Raw genomic sequence first — 17,863 nt, 5'->3', positions numbered from 1 at the left:
CTCCTGGAGGTGACACCCCACTCCTGGAGGTGACACCCCACTCCTGGAGGTGACACCCTCTCCTGGAGGTGACACCCTCTCCTGGAGGTGACACCCCTCTCCTGGAGGTGACACCCCACTCCTGGAGGTGACACCCCACTCCTGGAGGTGACACACTCTCCTGGAGGTGACACCCTCTCCTGGAGGTGACACCCCTCTCCTGGAGGTGACACCCCTCTCCTGGAGGTGACACCCCTCTCCTGGAGGTGACACCCCTCTCCTGGAGGTGACACCCTCTTCTGGAGGTGACACCCTCTTCTGGAGGTGACACCCCTCTCCTGGAGGTGACACCCCTCTCCTGGAGGTGACACCCCTCTCCTGGAGGTGACACCCCTCTCCTGGAGGTGACACCCCTCTCCTGGAGGTGACACCCCTCTCCTGGAGGTGACACCCACTCTCCTGGAGGTGACACCCACTCTCCTGGAGGTGACACCCACTCTCCTGGAGGTGACACCCACTCTCCTGGAGGTGACACCCACTCTCCTGGAGGTGACACCCACTCTCCTGGAGGTGACACCCACTCTCCTGGAGGTGACACCCACTCTCCTGGAGGTGACACCCACTCTCCTGGAGGTGACACCCACTCTCCTGGAGGTGACACCCCTCTCCTGGAGGTGACACCCTCTCCTGGAAGGAGGCCCAATCTGTCTGGGAAATGATGTAGCCGATAAATGGTGATGGGGTGCGAGAGTTTTTAAAGGGAGGTGATGTGGAAAAAGGGGGGGGGGTTGTTTGGGCCGGGGGGGGGGGGGTGTTGCAGGTGAATGACCTCCTCACTTCTACTGCAACGCTGCTGCTCCTGGTTTTACCCCCCCCGCCACGTCCCTTATGAGGGGGAGGGGGCACAGGTCAGACGTATCAGGCGCTAAATTGAATATGTATGTGTATAGTTTGTGTGTGTGTGTGTGTGTATATATATATATATATATATATATATATATATATATATATATATATATATATATATATATATATATATATATATAAAATGTGTGTGTATGAATGAATAACTCAATAAATAATAATAATAAAATTAAAGAGCCTTAAACAGAACAACATGTGCGGAAGCATCGGAATGTATATATATATATATATATATATATATATATATATATATATATATATATAATATATATATATATGAATGCTAGCCAACACCCACACATCGTGTCAGCAAGGCGGGCAGCCCGTCTGCTTTCAGAACTCTCACTGTATTTCCCACTAATAAAATTCTCTTCACCTTTGCCTCTCCTTCCTCTTTACTCCTAAAAAAAAAAGAGGCGATAAAGGAGAGTGATTTAGTATCGTCAGTCTGGTGAACTCTACACTCGATCGGCACCAGATGTTTTTGTTTTTTCTTTCACTGCAGGTGTCTGAATCTTATTGATTATAAACTTAACTGACTGACTGACAGTACAGTTCTAAACTCGCTATTGTCGATCTGTAAGTGTAGTTTCTAGATCTATATATATCACTGAACACAACTGGGATATATCCCACCAGCTAGAATCTCTCATCACTAAAGGCAGGTCATTTAATAGGCAATTAACACTATGCCAAATACAGGAGAGGAACTTTGAGGAGGAGGCAGAGACGCTCCACCAATGCAGACTCCACCACAGGGAATCACTCGTAGTTCCTGATCTGTGCTAGTACATTCCCTCCCCCCCCCCCCCCTCTCCTGCTTTAGGCAACCAATCCCAACACAATACTAGCTACTAGCCCTTCACTTTATAATCCTAACCCCCCTCCCCCCGCTCTCACTGCAGAGCCTTGGCCCTAACCTGGACTAACCAATCGCAGTATACTATTTGACAGGAAGCTAATTATTGTCCAGACTAGAGTTTCCTGAAAGTAGTCCCCCACCCACACGCCCGACTCTCACACCTGCTCTTCTATTACTACTGACAGTGGTCACCGCTGACAGTTTCACTACACACACATGCAGGACTCCGGAGGCCACACTCTGATGCTTGCATCTTGGCTCAGTACCTACTGCTTCTCACTACTCTTTACTCCAAGAGTACTCCAGCTAACCCCTTAGCAACTCTATTTAACAACAGCGGTGTTACAAGATTAGCTTAACATCGGTTTTGGGTACAATAAATTAATCATTGTTAGTGTAAGAACCGGTTAACTTCTTGAAGAATAATTAAGATAATTATCATGGATTTTGAAACTGGAGAACTCGCCGTAACAGCCTGCGTCTAACAGCCTCGTTGACCAGACCACCAATCAGCAGACCGGGCTGTGGGGACCACTGGTCCTCGGAACCAACGCTAGGTAAAGGCTGCTTGTGGAATGTGGGGGACATTGATGGACTGTGGGAGACATTGATGGACTGTGGGGGACATTGATGGACTGTGGGAGACATTGATGGACTGTGGGGGACATTGATGGACTGTGGGAGACATTGATGGACTGTGGGAGACATTGATGGACTGTGGGAGACATTGATGGACTGTGGGAGACATTGATGGACTGTGGGGGACATTGATGGACTGTGGGAGACATTGATGGACTGTGGGGGACATTGATGGACTGTGGGAGACATTGATGGACTGTGGGGGACATTGATGGACTGTGGGAGACATTGATGGACTGTGGGGGACATTGATGGACTGTGGGAGACATTGATGGACTGTGGGGGACATTGATGGACTGTGGGGGACATTGATGGACTGTGGGAGACATTGATGGACTGTGGGAGACATTGATGGACTGTGGGAGACATTGATGGACTGTGGGAGACATTGATGGACTGTGGGAGACATTGATGGACTGTGGGAGACATTGATGGACTGTGGGGGACATTGATGGACTGTGGGGGACATTGATGGACTGTGGGAGACATTGATGGACTGTGGGAGACATTGATGGACTGTGGGGGACATTGATGGACTGTGGGAGACATTGATGGACTGTGGGAGACATTGATGGACTGTGGGGGACATTGATGGACTGTGGGGGACATTGATGGACTGTGGGAGACATTGATGGACTGTGGGGGACATTGATGGACTGTGGGAGACATTAATGGACTGTGGGGGACATTGATGGACTGTGGGAGACATTGATGGACTGTGGGGGACATTGATGGACTGTGGGAGACATTGATGGACTGTGGGGGACATTGATGGACTGTGGGAGACATTGATGGACTGTGGGAGACATTGATGGACTGTGGGGGACATTGATGGACTGTGGGGGACATTGATGGACTGTGGGAGACATTGATGGACTGTGGGGGACATTGATGGACTGTGGGAGACATTGATGGACTGTGGGGGACATTGATGGACTGTGGGAGACATTGATGGACTGTGGGGGACATTGATGGACTGTGGGGGACATTGATGGACTGTGGGAGACATTGAGGGACTGTGGGAGACATTGATGGACTGTGGGGGACATTGATGGACTGTGGGAGACATTGATGGACTGTGGGGGACATTGATGGACTGTGGGGGACATTGATGGACTGTGGGAGACATTGATGGACTGTGGGGACATTGACGGACTGTGGGAGACATTGATGGACTGTGGGGGACATTGATGGACTGTGGGAGACATTGATGGACTGTGGGGGACATTGATGGACTGTGGGAGACATTGATGGACTGTGGGGGACATTGATGGACTGTGGGAGACATTGATGGACTGTGGGGGACATTGATGGACTGTGGGGGACATTGATGGACTGTGGGAGACATTGATGGACTGTGGGAGACATTGATGGACTGTGGGAGACATTGATGGACTGTGGGGGACATTGATGGACTGTGGGGGACATTGATGGACTGTGGGAGACATTGATGGACTGTGCGAGACATTGATGGACTGTGGGGGACATTGATGGACTGTGGGGGACATTGATGGACTGTGGGAGACATTGATGGACTGTGGGGGACATTGATGGACTGTGGGAGACATTGATGGACTGTGGGGGACATTGATGGACTGTGGGAGACATTGATGGACTGTGGGAGACATTGATGGACTGTGGGGGACATTGATGGACTGTGGGAGACATTGATGGACTGTGGGAGACATTGATGGACTGTGGGGGACATTGATGGACTGTGAGGGACATTGATGGACTGTGGGAGACATTGATGGACTGTGGGGGACATTGATGGACTGTGGGAGACATTGATGGACTGTGGGGGACATTGATGGACTGTGGGGGACATTGATGGACTGTGGGAGACATTGAGGGACTGTGGGAGACATTGATGGACTGTGGGGGACATTGATGGACTGTGGGGGACATTGATGGACTGTGGGAGACATTGATGGACTGTGGGAGACATTGATGGACTGTGGGAGACATTGATGGAATGTGAGGGAACATTGATGGAATGTGAGGGAACATTGATGGAATGTGAGGGAACATTGATGGAATGTGAGGGAACATTGATGGAATGTGAGGGAACATTGATGGAATGTGAGGGAACATTGATGGAATGTGAGGGAACATTGATGGAATGTGAGGGAACATTGATGGAATGTGAGGGAACATTGATGGAATGTGAGGGAACATTGATGGAATGTGGGGGGACATTGATGTAAAGCAAGGAATATTCACGGAGGGAGGGAATTATCAAAAGAAAACGTTAAGCCATTACCACTATATAGCACTTGGAAGGGGTCAGGATAAGGATTCGGGATGGGATGGTGAAACGTAATGGCGCCCAACCACTTGGACGACTGGGGATTGAACGCCGACCTGCACGAAGCGAGACCGTGATGGAATGCAAGGAGAATGAATGGAATGCAGGAAGAATGACAGGAATGCAGTTTGGATAGAATATAGCACAATAGCAAAGAATTCAGTGGTGGGAATGAATTGCATTGTGACAGAATGTGTAGGAATGTGTTCAGAATGATTGTAGGAATTTGTTCAGAATGATTGTAGGAATTTGTTCAGAATGATTGTAGGAATTTGTTCAGAATGAGTGTAGGCTTTTCGAAGCCTTCACACAGGTGGAGATAAGAAGGTGACAGGAGATCGTCGATGGTGATGACGCTGATGATGAGGATGATAATAATGGAAGGGTAACGGTTTTTGATGGCTAGGCTACCGTTCTGTTACCCACAGTATACACACACACTTTCAGGCGTTGGTGTGCAGGTGTATGACAGTGTTGGGTGTGCAGTTGTGTAGGGTGTGTTACCCGTGGCCAAGCTGGGTTTCCATAGGCCTTCACCTGCCCACCTCATTATTGCTGTATATATACCAGCAGGGGCTCTGTAGAAGCAGAATTAATTAATAACTCCACTACGGGCTCACCATAGCCCGTGCTACTTGGAACTTTGTTCCAGGTAGCGAATCTTTAACAACAACAAGCAGAATTAAACTACTGTTGGTTCGTTTTGTTCTTATGTAGTTCGTTATTTCACCACAACCGCTAGTTCACAGCTGAACTAGGTTCGCTAGCCACCTAGTTCAGGAGGCTAGCGAACCACCTGAAAAAAATGTTCCTATTCAGAATCTCATTTATCTCTTTGACGTTCGTTTTTTTTTGCAATAAATTGTTTAATTGCAGAAGTTACTTTCCACTGTGTACATAGAGGAGAGGCGTGAGTAAGGGCGTTACAAGGGTGAGTCCGGGGTCATGGTTCAGGGCCAGACACCTTCCAACAGTGTTGAGGATCCAGCCATTATATTCCCAGAACCCCATTAACCAGGTATCAACCAGGTAACCAGGTATTATAACAGGGCCATCTAGTGCACGGTGGGCAGGTACAAAATATGGACTATTCCCCGTTCAAGTGTAACTTACAGCAAAGAATGATTAATGTTATTAACATCTTTATTGACAGAATTAATTTAAATTTTGTCTAATCTGAGGATTTTGATAAAGTCAAAGAATGGACATATATTGTATGGACATACACTGAAAAGGATGAAAAGTTTGCCATGCATTAGGACCCTCATGTGTCATGATATTGTAAGACCTGTATTTACGTGCCATGAAGGGCGAAGAGTAAGAGGAACACAGTATGTACACAAATGGATTAATGGATCTAACAAGGGGGGATATTAATAGGGTGGTGAATACATCAATACAGCATACAACACTATACAACGGTCATAAAGTTAAATTTTAGTTCAGAAAAGAACTGAATGTTGCAAAAGCAGTGTTATCCAGCGACTATTTAGGGCGCATTATTTGATGCTTCCCAAAATAGGATCCCGCGACAATGATTACCGCAGGTAGTAACAGCCTGGCTGACTGAAGGCCACCAGCCGAAGCCTGGTCTCGCCCTGGACTGTGAATAATGACACTATAGAAGCACACTATACCCGTCACAGCTAAATTACGCACATATATGTCCAAGCTGGAGTTATGGGGGGGGGAGGACTCTGTTGATCGTCCCCTGGTCTTCTGGTGTGAGGTTTGGTCGCGTTGTGTCGTCTGTGATTGATTGATTGATGAAGATTAAGCCACCCAAAAGGTGGCACGGGCGTGAATAGCCCGTAAGTGGTGGCCCTTTGGAGCCATTACCAGTATCAAGAGCTGATACTGGAGATCTGTGGAGGTGCAACTGCTCCCTGCGTGACGGGAGATGTCTGCCGTGACTGTGATCTGTGCTGGTGTCTTGTAGTACTTGGAGGTCTGCCGTTCGTGTGTGTGTGGGAGGGGGGGGGGGTACCGTCACACATCCCCTCCCCTCTCAATACCTGCAACACAGTTACGTGTTGGGGAGCTCGCCTCCAAAATAATGCCAACCTACCGTGACGGCAGACTCTCTCCCCCCTACCCCCCACCACCCCCCCCCCACATGCGCGTGCAACAAAACGCGCGCAGCTCCATACTCGCGCCACAGTAATTCAGACACTGGTGTTTGGGATTCTGCCCTGGTGCGAGAATATGATGCTCAGTCAATGTGCATTTCAACGCTGGGTGTCGTGGGGATGAAGTGGTGAGGTGGTGGTGGGGTAGTGTGATGGTAGTGGTGAGGCGGATGGTGTGATGATGGTGGATAGAGGGAGAGGGGTGGGAGTGGTGCTATCCGCAGTGATGTGACTTGTAGTAGTGGTAGCAGCAGTAGTGGTTCTGGAGGTGTGATGGAGTGCTGGTGGTAGTGTGGTTGTTCTTGCAAGGGGGGTTGAGGGGGTTGAACTATATGTACCTTAATCAAATGGTTCACTTATATCTACATTTGAAGCTGTGTGTATGAAGTCAGCTTCCTTCACTTAATGCCTTCACGGTGAAGTCTATTTATTCATTATTGTGACTTAATGTGGTGGCAGTAGTGGTAATAATAGTGGTGGTGGTGGGGGGGGGGGAGGTGCGGCGGGAGGTGTAGCAAGGACGACTCGTGTGGAAGGCCTTAGTGGACCTCTGGCAGAGTGTGAGGCCACACCACCACCACTGCTGTGGGTGCTCGTTCCTCACCACCCACCGGGTCCCCAGTCACACTCCTCCCTCCCTCACCATTCATACCGCATCACCCCTCGTATATACCAGTTGTGTGCGGCGGTCAGTGTCACACACTGTAGCATGCAACCCGGTTGTGTCCGCTTGTGTGACACCTCACCGCAACAATTGCCTGGTTAAGTTACCCTTGGTACAAGTACTGGTCAATACTCAATGCGGTGCCAAGACTGTGTGTAGCATGTAAGTGTACGTGGGTGGCAATGTGACGTGATATAACCAGGCTGTGTGTGCATGACGGAAGTGGAGCCATGTGCAGTGTTATGATAGTGGTGGAAGGAGCGCCACTTCGTGCTTGTAGAGAGCAGTCTGAGGCCCCGCCACCCACCGAGGCAGTGTTGGACACAGTGGCCAGGGCTCGTGTTATGTCTGGTGCCCAGGTGGCCTAGGTGTGGTGCCCAGGTGGCCTAGGTGTGGTGCCTAGGTGTGGTGGCCAGGTGGCCCAACTCGCACCACAAGCCTCAGACCCTGCTCTCAGCTGGGCTGGTCAGTACCATCAATAACACACCGGAAAATGTCTTTGTGTTCGTGAATTGTTTTGGTATTGTTTAGTATTAGGTATTTGTATGGCTGGTGGCCGTGGTGGAGCGGGTTTTCCGGCTGCCCGGTTTTGTATGTCTCCAGACTTTATTGACGCTCGTGTGAAACCTGCGAGTCTGCAGGCCAGACACAGACACACAGCAGCGCTTGGCGAGCTTCAGCAGTGTTGGGAAACTAGTTGAAGCCTTGCAAAGACGGAGTTGATGATGTGCGATGATGACGATGATGAGGGCGACGAGAGCCCGAGTGATGGTGACTAGTTGGAGTGATGGTGACACCTTCGTGCTGGTCAATATTCTGCTGGTCACCCAAGCCCCCCCACTAACCACCGGACTGATCACCTGCCGCCCGTGCCCACAAACAAGCAATAAGCGAGGCAAATGTGACGTTTAAAGTGAAAGATTAAGTAAGCCAAGTCGGAAAGTTTTAACCGGCATGCAAGACGCCCATTGAGAAACAGGTTGCTTAAGATGTGAGAAACTGGATTTCTGGAAAGATGTAAGTTTCCTCATAACTTGGTACGGTGTTGGTGAGGTCAACATTCTTGAATCTTTTTCAATTTTTAAGGCTGATTTCTTGTTATTTGTCCCACTTAAGATCAACTTTCTTTAGGTCTGAGGTCTATGTATGAAGCAACTGTTCAATAAGGTTCTGGGAATTGTGGTTTGAGGTTGTGTTGTAGTCTCTCCTGGGTGAAAGGCCTCCTTTGTGCCTCACTTTCATTTCTCACGTCTTCATCTTCACTTGATTATTATGAGTGTAATTAGTTTAGTGGTTCTTGCATGTGGTGCTTCGTCATACACGACTTGTAGAACTAGTTCACTCCTTGTATGTGTACTTAAGCATGTGGATCAGTTTTTGTCTTATATATTTTATTGTGATGAAATCCCATACAGTGGACACTTGTGGTACCTGGGTCCAGTGGTACCCGAGTTCAGTCAACCCGTTCTCGCACTATATTAGTCAGTATTGACTTATTAAATAAGTGCATATGTGACATACTAATTTATTGTGAGTATTTTAGTCGGTGTTTTCTATGAAGCTTTTCAAGGTAAACTAAAATATTCACAATAAATTAGTATGTCACATATGCACGTATTTAATAAGTCAATATTGATTATACGAAAGTGCGAGAACGGGTTGGTCCAGTGGTACCTGGGTCCAGTGGTACCTGGGTCCGTGTGACTTTATGGTTGGCTGTGAAGGTGTACCAAGGCCTCTGGGAGGACATAACCATACACTGTTCAACCACTGTACACTACCATTTCATTCGTGCCAAGAACAGCTGCTCTGCCAACTCCTGTGTGTGTGTGTGAAATGTATTTACCAGTGTTTGGTCTTGTTTCAAGATTTAGGAAATTATTTTCCGCCATCTGTTTTGGTGTCAGTGGGTTGAGCGTGGTGGTTGGGCTCCCATCTTGTCCGTCTACTGCTCTCTTACACAACATAAACTTTTAAACATCGTAGATTCTGAGCAAATATACTTTTATATCCATGAACAGTTACGCCTCAGTGTTACTTTATCCAAACATTGTTAGTTGTTAGTCCTGTGGTCCACGTGGCCGTGTCCTCCTGTGTGGTCCTCAGTGCTGTGGTCCTTGTGACGGTGTTCTCCTGTGTGGTCCTCAGTACTGTGGTCCAGGTGGCTTCACAATAATGTATCAGTTAATCACCAACATATATTTGCTCCTACGTTTTCAAGTACTTGTGCCTTCCAGCCTTGAGCACTACTCGTCCACGTACTGTACAAAGTAGGGGGGATTACTGAAATAATAGTAGTAAAGGAACCATGCACGGCATACAGGTACAGTACACGGTAAAGTGCCAGCATTAATGCCGACCATCTTAAAGTCGTCCTTGAAAAGGAGAAGAGAGAACATCATATAAACGTGTATGATACTGGAAGACCAGGTCCCTTATATGCCCAAGAAAATAACAAGATACTGGAGGTAAAGGTCTGGCAGGAAAGAGCGGGTGAAGAGTAAAGTGTGACCCCGACACAGTCTCGGAACACTGTGTAAACAAGAGGGAGACTCGACTCTTCAGCCTCCTCCCACCACAGGTGACACATTACCGGAAGACCAGTGGAAGTTTTCAAGAGGTAAGAGGCTGCTGCAGGAAGTCCCGTACCAAATACAAATATGTATTCAGGTAAAGTACATGCATACATGGTGAGGTACAAAACGTTGATGGATTTCTAGATAGAGCTGGTACATACAATGCCTAAAGCCACTATTACGCCAAGCGTTTCGGGCACCTGGGTATGTGGGGCCTGAGGAGCCGCTCCCAGCACGTGGCATTGCTGGTCACGTTATCGCCAGACATGCCCGGCTCAAGGAAGGGATTCGGGAATAGGACGACTATCGAAAACGGAGGACAGGAAATGTACAGGATTGTTGAGCATCACTTGTACCAGTCGCGCGCACCTGTTTGTGACAGTCACATCTGTGACTGTCGTCAGACGCCTTCTTGTGCGTGGTATGTGAGGTGCGTCACTGTGACGTCACGTTATTCTTCGCAGGTAACTCTGTGTATTAAAACACACACACACACACACACACACATATATGCTGCTATAATGTGTGTGTGTATATAAGATGGCTTTGTATTTGCCAGGTCCTATTTCACATCCCAGGTGACGCAAGTGATTAAACCGTTATTACCCATCATAGTGGAGGGGATTGCAATGTATTAATACCGCATATTATTTGATCTGTTTAATGTGTAAACTCCTTCATGGTGGAGTGATGCCCGTGTCGCTCTACTTAGCGCCGAGAGCTGGACGTTGTTTGTTAGGCAACTGGCTGGAGAGAGTAGTTTGATATTACTTGCCAATGGGTAATGTTCTTGTAACGTATTGTTATTATGTTTAGAAGTTATGGAACGCTGTCACTCATGTATTGCAGAGTCAACCTTGCCGTGTGTTCCAGTGTGGGAAGTGCAGGTGGTGGAGCGACCATGCAAGTGCATCGTGGCTAAAGCTTCCTCCCCCCAGACCTGGACACTTGTGCACACGCTGGCATTAGTGAGAGAGCTCAGACTCCTGCAGGTGTTCCCACTCACTCACTCACTTGTGATTCACTAACTTAATAGGATAAGCGCATGCGGGTAAAGTCATTTGACGCTGCTACAGCAAGTTTGTGATATAACGCGCTTTCTCGCTGCTCTTTTTTCAGCACTTGACTTAGACAATACACTGAGACAGGGTCCCCCTGCGGCGTGTGGAGTGGACGGCGCCTCGCCTCTGTACGCTGCCAAAAAAACCAACCTGAGTGTGTGCTGGAGGAGTGTGTGTCGGTGTTTGGCTGGCACATTATTGGACAGCCTGTCTCGCCTAGCTTGTGCTGCTGGGAGTGACAAGACCCAGACGAGTCTTTCAGCAAGTGTACACTACACATACACTACCGTGAAAAGAATGTTTGTTGAGAAATCCTACGTATGCAGACAGGCAGACACACCCAGACACCCCTACACACACACACACACACACACACACACACACACACACACACACACACACACACACACACACACACACACACATTCATGACTTCGTGACAAATCGCCAACATGGGTTCAGGGAGGGTAAATCTTGCCTTACAGGCTTAATAGAATTCTACTACCAGGTGACAAAGATTAAGCAAGAAAGAGAAGGCTGGGCGGACTGCATTTTTTGAACTGTCGGAAAGCCTTTGACACAGTCCCCCATAAGAGGCTGGTTCATAAGCTGGAGAGACGGGCAGGAGTAACTGGTAAAGTGCTCCAGTGGATAAGGGAATACCTAAGCAATACGAAGCAAAGAGTTAGTGAGGGGTGGCACCTCAGATTGACGTGGTCACCAGTGGAGTCCCACAGGGCTCTGTACTCGGTCCTATCCTGTTTCTGATATACGTGAACGATCTCCCGGAGGGTATAGACTCATTCCTCTCAATGTTTGCTGAAGATGCCAAAATTATGAGAAGGATTAAGACAGAGAAACACGCGCATTAGTTGTCTATCTAAGACTAGTCTAACAAGTTGCTGCTCGAGCCAACTCCAGTTAGGTAAATTTGTTGAAGATGGCCGCTAGGGATATGAGGGTGGACATAGGGTGCAAAATGAGAAGGAAAATCCTGATAGACTCTACCTACCTTACGACCTTATGGTAGTTCTGAGCGACCTCTGTGGAACTGTCTCTGACCAGGAGCCAGATTCGTGAAAGCACTTACGCAAGCACTTACGAACCTGTACATCTTTTCTCAATCTTTGGCGGCTTTGTTTCCAATTATTAAACAGTTAATGAGCTCCGAAGCACCAGGAGGCTGTTTATAACAATAACAACAGTTGATTGACAAGTTTTCATGCATGTAAACTGTTTAATAAATGTAACCAAAGCCGTCGAAGATTGAGGAAAGATGTACACGTTCGTAAGTATTTGCGTAAGTGCTTTCGTGAATCTGGCCCCAGGTCTCTTAGTTCATGAACTGATCAATCCCACAGTTGGGCCAGGAGCTGGCAGCTCCGTGTTGACACCACAGCCCAGTTGATGAGCCACGCTGGATGTGTTTGTCAAGTTCCCGCCAGAACACAAGTTTAGCTCTGTCGTTAATTCTCTTTGGTATATATACATGTGAGGTGTGTTAAACACTCTTGAGACATTGTTTATACAATTATCTCGTAGTGTACATATTACACTGCTAATTTTAACTTGGCGCTATTTTTCCACAATGCTGCGTCCTTGTCTAGTAGACTTGAGTATGCAAGCTTGGAACAGCGCCTCTAACACTTGCCAAGACGCGGATTATGGTGTTACCAGGCCAGAGTGGCAGGGAATACTGTAGAAGTAACTTTATTGATTGATAAAGATTAAGCCACCCAAGAGGTGGCACGGGCTTGAATAGCCCGTGCCATGAATGGGAGCCGAGCGGACAGCACGCGGGACTTGTGGTCCTGGGTTCGATCCCAGGCGCCGGCGAGAAACAATGGGCAGAGTTTCTTTCACCCTATGCCCCTGTTACCTAGCAGTAAATTAGGTACCTGGGTGTTAGTCAGCTGTCACGGGCTGCTTCCTGGGGGTGGAGGCCTGGTCGAGGACCGGGCCGTGGGGACATTTAAAAGCCCCGAAATCATCTCAAGAAGGGTACGTTAGGATTTAAGGAAGTTTTCATTATGGTAAGTTAGGATTTGAGGAAGTTTTCATTAGGGTAAGCTAGGATTTGAGAAAGTTTTCATTATGGTAAGTTAGGATTTGAGAAAGTTTTCATTATGGTAAGTTAGGATTTGAGAAAGTTTTCATTATGGTAAGTTAGGATTTGAGGAAGTTTTCATTAGGGTAAGCTAGGATTTCAGGAAGTTTTCATTACGGTAAGTTAGGATTTGAGGAAGTTTTCATTACGGTAAGTTAGGATTTGAGGAAGTTTTCATTATGGTACGTTAGGATTTGAGGAAGTTTTCATTATGGTAAGTTAGGATTTGAGGAAGTTTTCATTATGGTAAGTTAGGATTTGAGGAAGTTTTCATTACGGTAAGTTAGGATTTGAGGAAGTTTTCATTATGGTACGTTAGGATTTGAGGAAGTTTTCATTATGGTACGTTAGGATTTGAGGAAGTTTTCATTATGGTCAGTTAGGATTTCAGGAAGTTTTCATTAGGGTGACTTAGGATTGGGGAAAACGTAACGCTGAGGGAATTAAGCGTTAAGTTAGCGTTGAGAGCACCTAAGCTTTAAATAAGCGCAGCTCTGAGGGAATCTAGCGTTAAAAGTAGCGTAGCGTAGCGTTGAGGCAGCGGAAGTGCGTCATGACTGCCGTGGACTCGCTACCGTGTTGAGCGTTTTTCTATCGTTCGGCCTTGGTGGAGTATTTGGACAAATTGTCTATTCTTTCGTTCTCTCCTCCACACCCCCACACCCCCGGGTTCTTCCAGAGGGTGGCCAGAAGAGTTCTCTCTCTCACCGCCCCAGGCAGGCAGGCAGGCGCGCTGGTGCTGTCTTGAAAGTTTCGTGTCACACTCTCTTGCCTTACCTGCTAATTGGTGAAATTCGCCAAGTGTGTGTGTGTGTGTGTGTGTGTGTGTGTGTGTGTGTGTGTGTGTGTGTGTGTGTGTGTCGGTGTTACCTTGCGAAATCCACCATACACCAAGGACGGTTCTTGGTAGTTTGTGCTCTGTAGGTACTTGTCTGTAGGTGCTTGTTTGTGCTCTGTAGGTACGTGATTGTATGTGCTTGTTTGTGCTCTGTAGGTACGTGATTGTATGTGCTTGTTGGTGCTCAGTAGGTACGTGATTGTATGTGCTTGTTTGTGCTCTGTAGGTACGTGATTGTATGTGCTTGTTTGTGCTCTGTAGGTACGTGATTGTAGGTGCTTGTTTGTGCTCTGTAGATACGTGATTGTAGGTGCTTGTTTGTGCTCTGTAGGTACGTGATTGTAGGTGCTTGTTTGTGCTCTGTAGGTACGTGATTGTATGTGCTTGTTTGTGCTCTGTAGGTACGTGTCTGCAGTTGCTTGTTTGTGCTCTGTAGGTACGTGTCTGTAGGTGCTTGTTTGTGCTCTGTAGGTACTTGTCTGCAGGTGTTTGTGCTCTGTTGGTACTTGCTTGCAGGTGTTTGTGCTCTGTAGGTACGTGATTGTATGTGCTTGTTTGTATTTGCAAAGTCCAGCATAAACAAGATGGTGGAAAGATAGGCTCTCCCTCACTAGTTCAAGGCAGTGACTCGCTTCCCTCGTGTTCCTCGTCATATTTACAGTTAAAGTTGTGTATAGAATTTTCTACGATAACGTCATCTAGTCCGTTCCAAATATTGGCGACTCTTTGACTCAAAAAGTTCTTTCTGACATCTCTGTGGCTCATATGTGTTTACAGGTTCCAATTATATCCTCACGTTCTACTGTTCTTTAATTTGAACACTACTTCTGTATCTACTTTGTCAATCCCTCTTAGTATCTTGTACGTCGTTGTCATGCCCTATTTCTTCTTTCTACCAGGGTAGTGAAGTACAGTTCCCTCAGTCTTAATATTAATAGTTCAGTCACCTTAGCTCAAGAACACGAGCCTTGTTGCGTATTCTTGGACCTTTTCAAGTTTTATTTTATGATTCTTTAGATGGAGGGTTCCATTCCTGGATTGTACCTGGAATACTGAATTCCAGGCCAGGATACCCAATAGGTCTCACGAAGGACGTGTACAGCGTTCGGAAGGGATCTTTGTTCAAATTCCATATTCCGGAAGGATAACCGGACATTTGCCAGCGTGGCATATGCTGCTCTCGTTATCCTGCTGGTGTGTACCTCTGGTGTGTGTGTGTGTGTGTGTGTGTGTGTGTGTGTGTGTGTGTGTGTGTGTGTGTGTGTGTGTGTGTGTGTGTGTGTGTGTGGTGTGTGTGTGTGTCTCTCTCTCTCTCTCACTCTCTCTCTCTCACTCTCACTCTCTCTCTCTCACTCTCTCTCTCCACTCTCTCTCTCACACTCTCTCACACTCTCTCTCTCACACTCTCTCTCACACTCTCTCTCTCACACTCTCTCTCTCTCACACTCTCTCTCTCACACTCTCTCTCTCACACTCTCTCTCTCACTCTCTCTCTCACACTCTCTCACACTCTCTCACTCTCTCTCTCTCACTCTCTCACAGCTACACACACAGCTACACAGTTGAGGACTAGGTGAGTGTACACACCCCCAGGAAGCAGCCCGTAACCGCTGTCTAACTGCTAGGTACCTATTTACTGCTAGGTGAAAAGGAGCATCAGAATGAAAGAAACTGCCCGTTTGTTTCCGCCTCTACCGTGATTCGAATCCGGGGAACACTACGACCCCCAAGCATTGTCCCCTCATCCGGGAGGTCGTGTGCGCGCGCGCACCTTTTTGTACTCGCCTATTTGTACCTGCAGGATCGAGCTCTAGCTGTTGAACCCCGCTTTTCTGGCCGTTGGGGTGTGTGTGTGTGTGTGTGTGTGTGTGAAAACGCAGGATTAACTCGAAATTTGAAGTGAAAGTTTGGTGTGCATGAATGAGCTGTGACCTTGCGGCGTGTATCATGGAGTGGTCTGAGACAATACACAATGTGATCCCAGTCATCACCAGTAGCCAAGGACTTACTTCTCTCGCGGTTATGTCAATAGTTCGAAGCACTCACAAGTAGACATCACAGACATTGTTAGCAACAACCTTACTATCATTATGGTCATTAGCAACAGCGTTACTATCATTATGGTCATTAGCAGCAACCTTACTATCATTATGGTCATTAGCAGCAACCTTACTATCATTATGGTCATTAGCAGCAACCTTACTATCATTATGGTCATTAGCAGCAACCTTACTATCATTATGGTCATTAGCAGCAACCTTACTATCATTATGGTCATTAGCAGCAACCTTACTATCATTATGGTCATTAGCAGCAACCTTACTATCATTATGGTCATTAGCAGCAACCTTACTATCATTATGGTCATTAGCAGCAACCTTACTATCATTATGGTCATTAGCAGCAACCTTACTATCATTATGGTCATTAGCAGCAACCTTACTATCATTATGGTCATTAGCAACAGCGTTACTATCATTATGGTCATTAGCAGCAACCTTACTATCATTATGGTCATTAGCAGCAACCTTACTATCATTATGGTCATTAGCAGCAACCTTACTATCATTATGGTCATTAGCAGCAACCTTACTATCATTATGGTCATTAGCAGCAACCTTACTATCATTATGGTCATTAGCAGCAACCTTACTATCATTATGGTCATTAGCAACAGCGTTACCGTCATTACAACGACTCGCTGGAAAAAGGTGGACAGCACCAAGTGACAAAATCAGTTAATGGTGTCTTATGGCGGCGAGGTCTGGCAAGCGGCGCAAGAAGGCGATGGAAAACGCTGGGTAATTTACCGTGGTGGTTCAGGTCGGTGCATGACTGGCGGCGACGACGGGGCTGCAACAATTCGGTCAGAGCGTTCACTGCAGTGCCGCCGCTTGCTGGCTGGCTGGCTGGCTGCTTGCATGTTGCTCCTGCTGCCACACTAGTTCCACCCCCCACCCGTTGGGGTGGGGGGTGGATCGCTCACGCCTCTGACGACCCCCTCTTCATCCCATGAAGGAGATCTTCTCCTTGCTGTGTTTACTGTTCTGACACGGACAGCTTTGACGAATCATTTCCCTAGTACAGTAGAGGGAGGGAGGGAGGGAAAGTGAGGTGATGAACCACGTGACGATACAAGAACAGTTATGACTTGCCGCCTGCCTGCGGCCAGCTAACACACACACACACACTACTTCACTGACTATTCCATCATCAGGGATAGCTTAGGTAAACCGCAAAGACAGTGCCAGGTGAAGCCCGAGGGAGGGGAGTATGGCGCCATGAGTACCTGTGGTGCCTGGCACTCATGCCACACTCAACACACCTGCTTCACCACGCTCAACACACCTGCTTCACCACGCTCAACACACCTGCTTCACCACGCTCAACACACTTGCTTCACCACGCTCAACACACTTGCTTCACCACGCTCAACACACCTGCTTCACCACGCTCAACACACCTGCTTCACCACGCTCAACACACCTGCTTCACCACGCTCAACACACCTGCTTCACCACGCTCAACACACCTGCTTCACCACGCTCAACACACCTGCTTCACCACGCTCAACACACCTGCTTCACCACGCTCAACACACCTGCTTCACCACGCTCAACACACCTGCTTCACCACGCTCAACACACCTGCTTCACCACGCTCAACACACCTGCTTCACCACGCTCAACACACCTGCTTCACCACGCTCAACACACCTGTGACTACCTGGAAGTCCATCTGTACCCACATTTTGTTTCAGTCCAATCATAACATTT

The 17,863-nt window shown here is 47.6% G+C and overlaps 1 protein-coding gene across 5 annotated transcripts in view; it reads left to right on the top strand.

Moving 5' to 3' along the window:
* Positions 1 to 17,863, top strand: part of LOC123745316 (serine/threonine-protein kinase WNK1) — a 340,974-nt gene that overhangs the window by 60,041 nt on the left and 263,070 nt on the right. For 2 of the 5 annotated variants that reach the window (XM_069300721.1, XM_069300715.1), the window contains exon 1: positions 8,506 to 8,522. The exons of the other annotated variants lie outside the window; for them this stretch is intronic. In XM_069300721.1, coding sequence (XP_069156822.1) covers positions 8,521 to 8,522 — 2 coding nt within the window. In that variant the 5' untranslated portion in view covers positions 8,506 to 8,520. Of the gene's footprint in view, positions 1 to 8,505; positions 8,523 to 17,863 lie in introns of those variants that run through there. 5 annotated transcript variants of the gene reach the window in all.

This window comes from Procambarus clarkii, chromosome 44 (assembly GCF_040958095.1).
Source record: "Procambarus clarkii isolate CNS0578487 chromosome 44, FALCON_Pclarkii_2.0, whole genome shotgun sequence".
NCBI classification, from domain to species: Eukaryota; Metazoa; Arthropoda; class Malacostraca; order Decapoda; family Cambaridae; genus Procambarus; species Procambarus clarkii.
The sequence above is the reverse complement of the archived record's forward strand: the minus strand, read 5'-3'. Positions and strand labels throughout refer to the sequence as shown.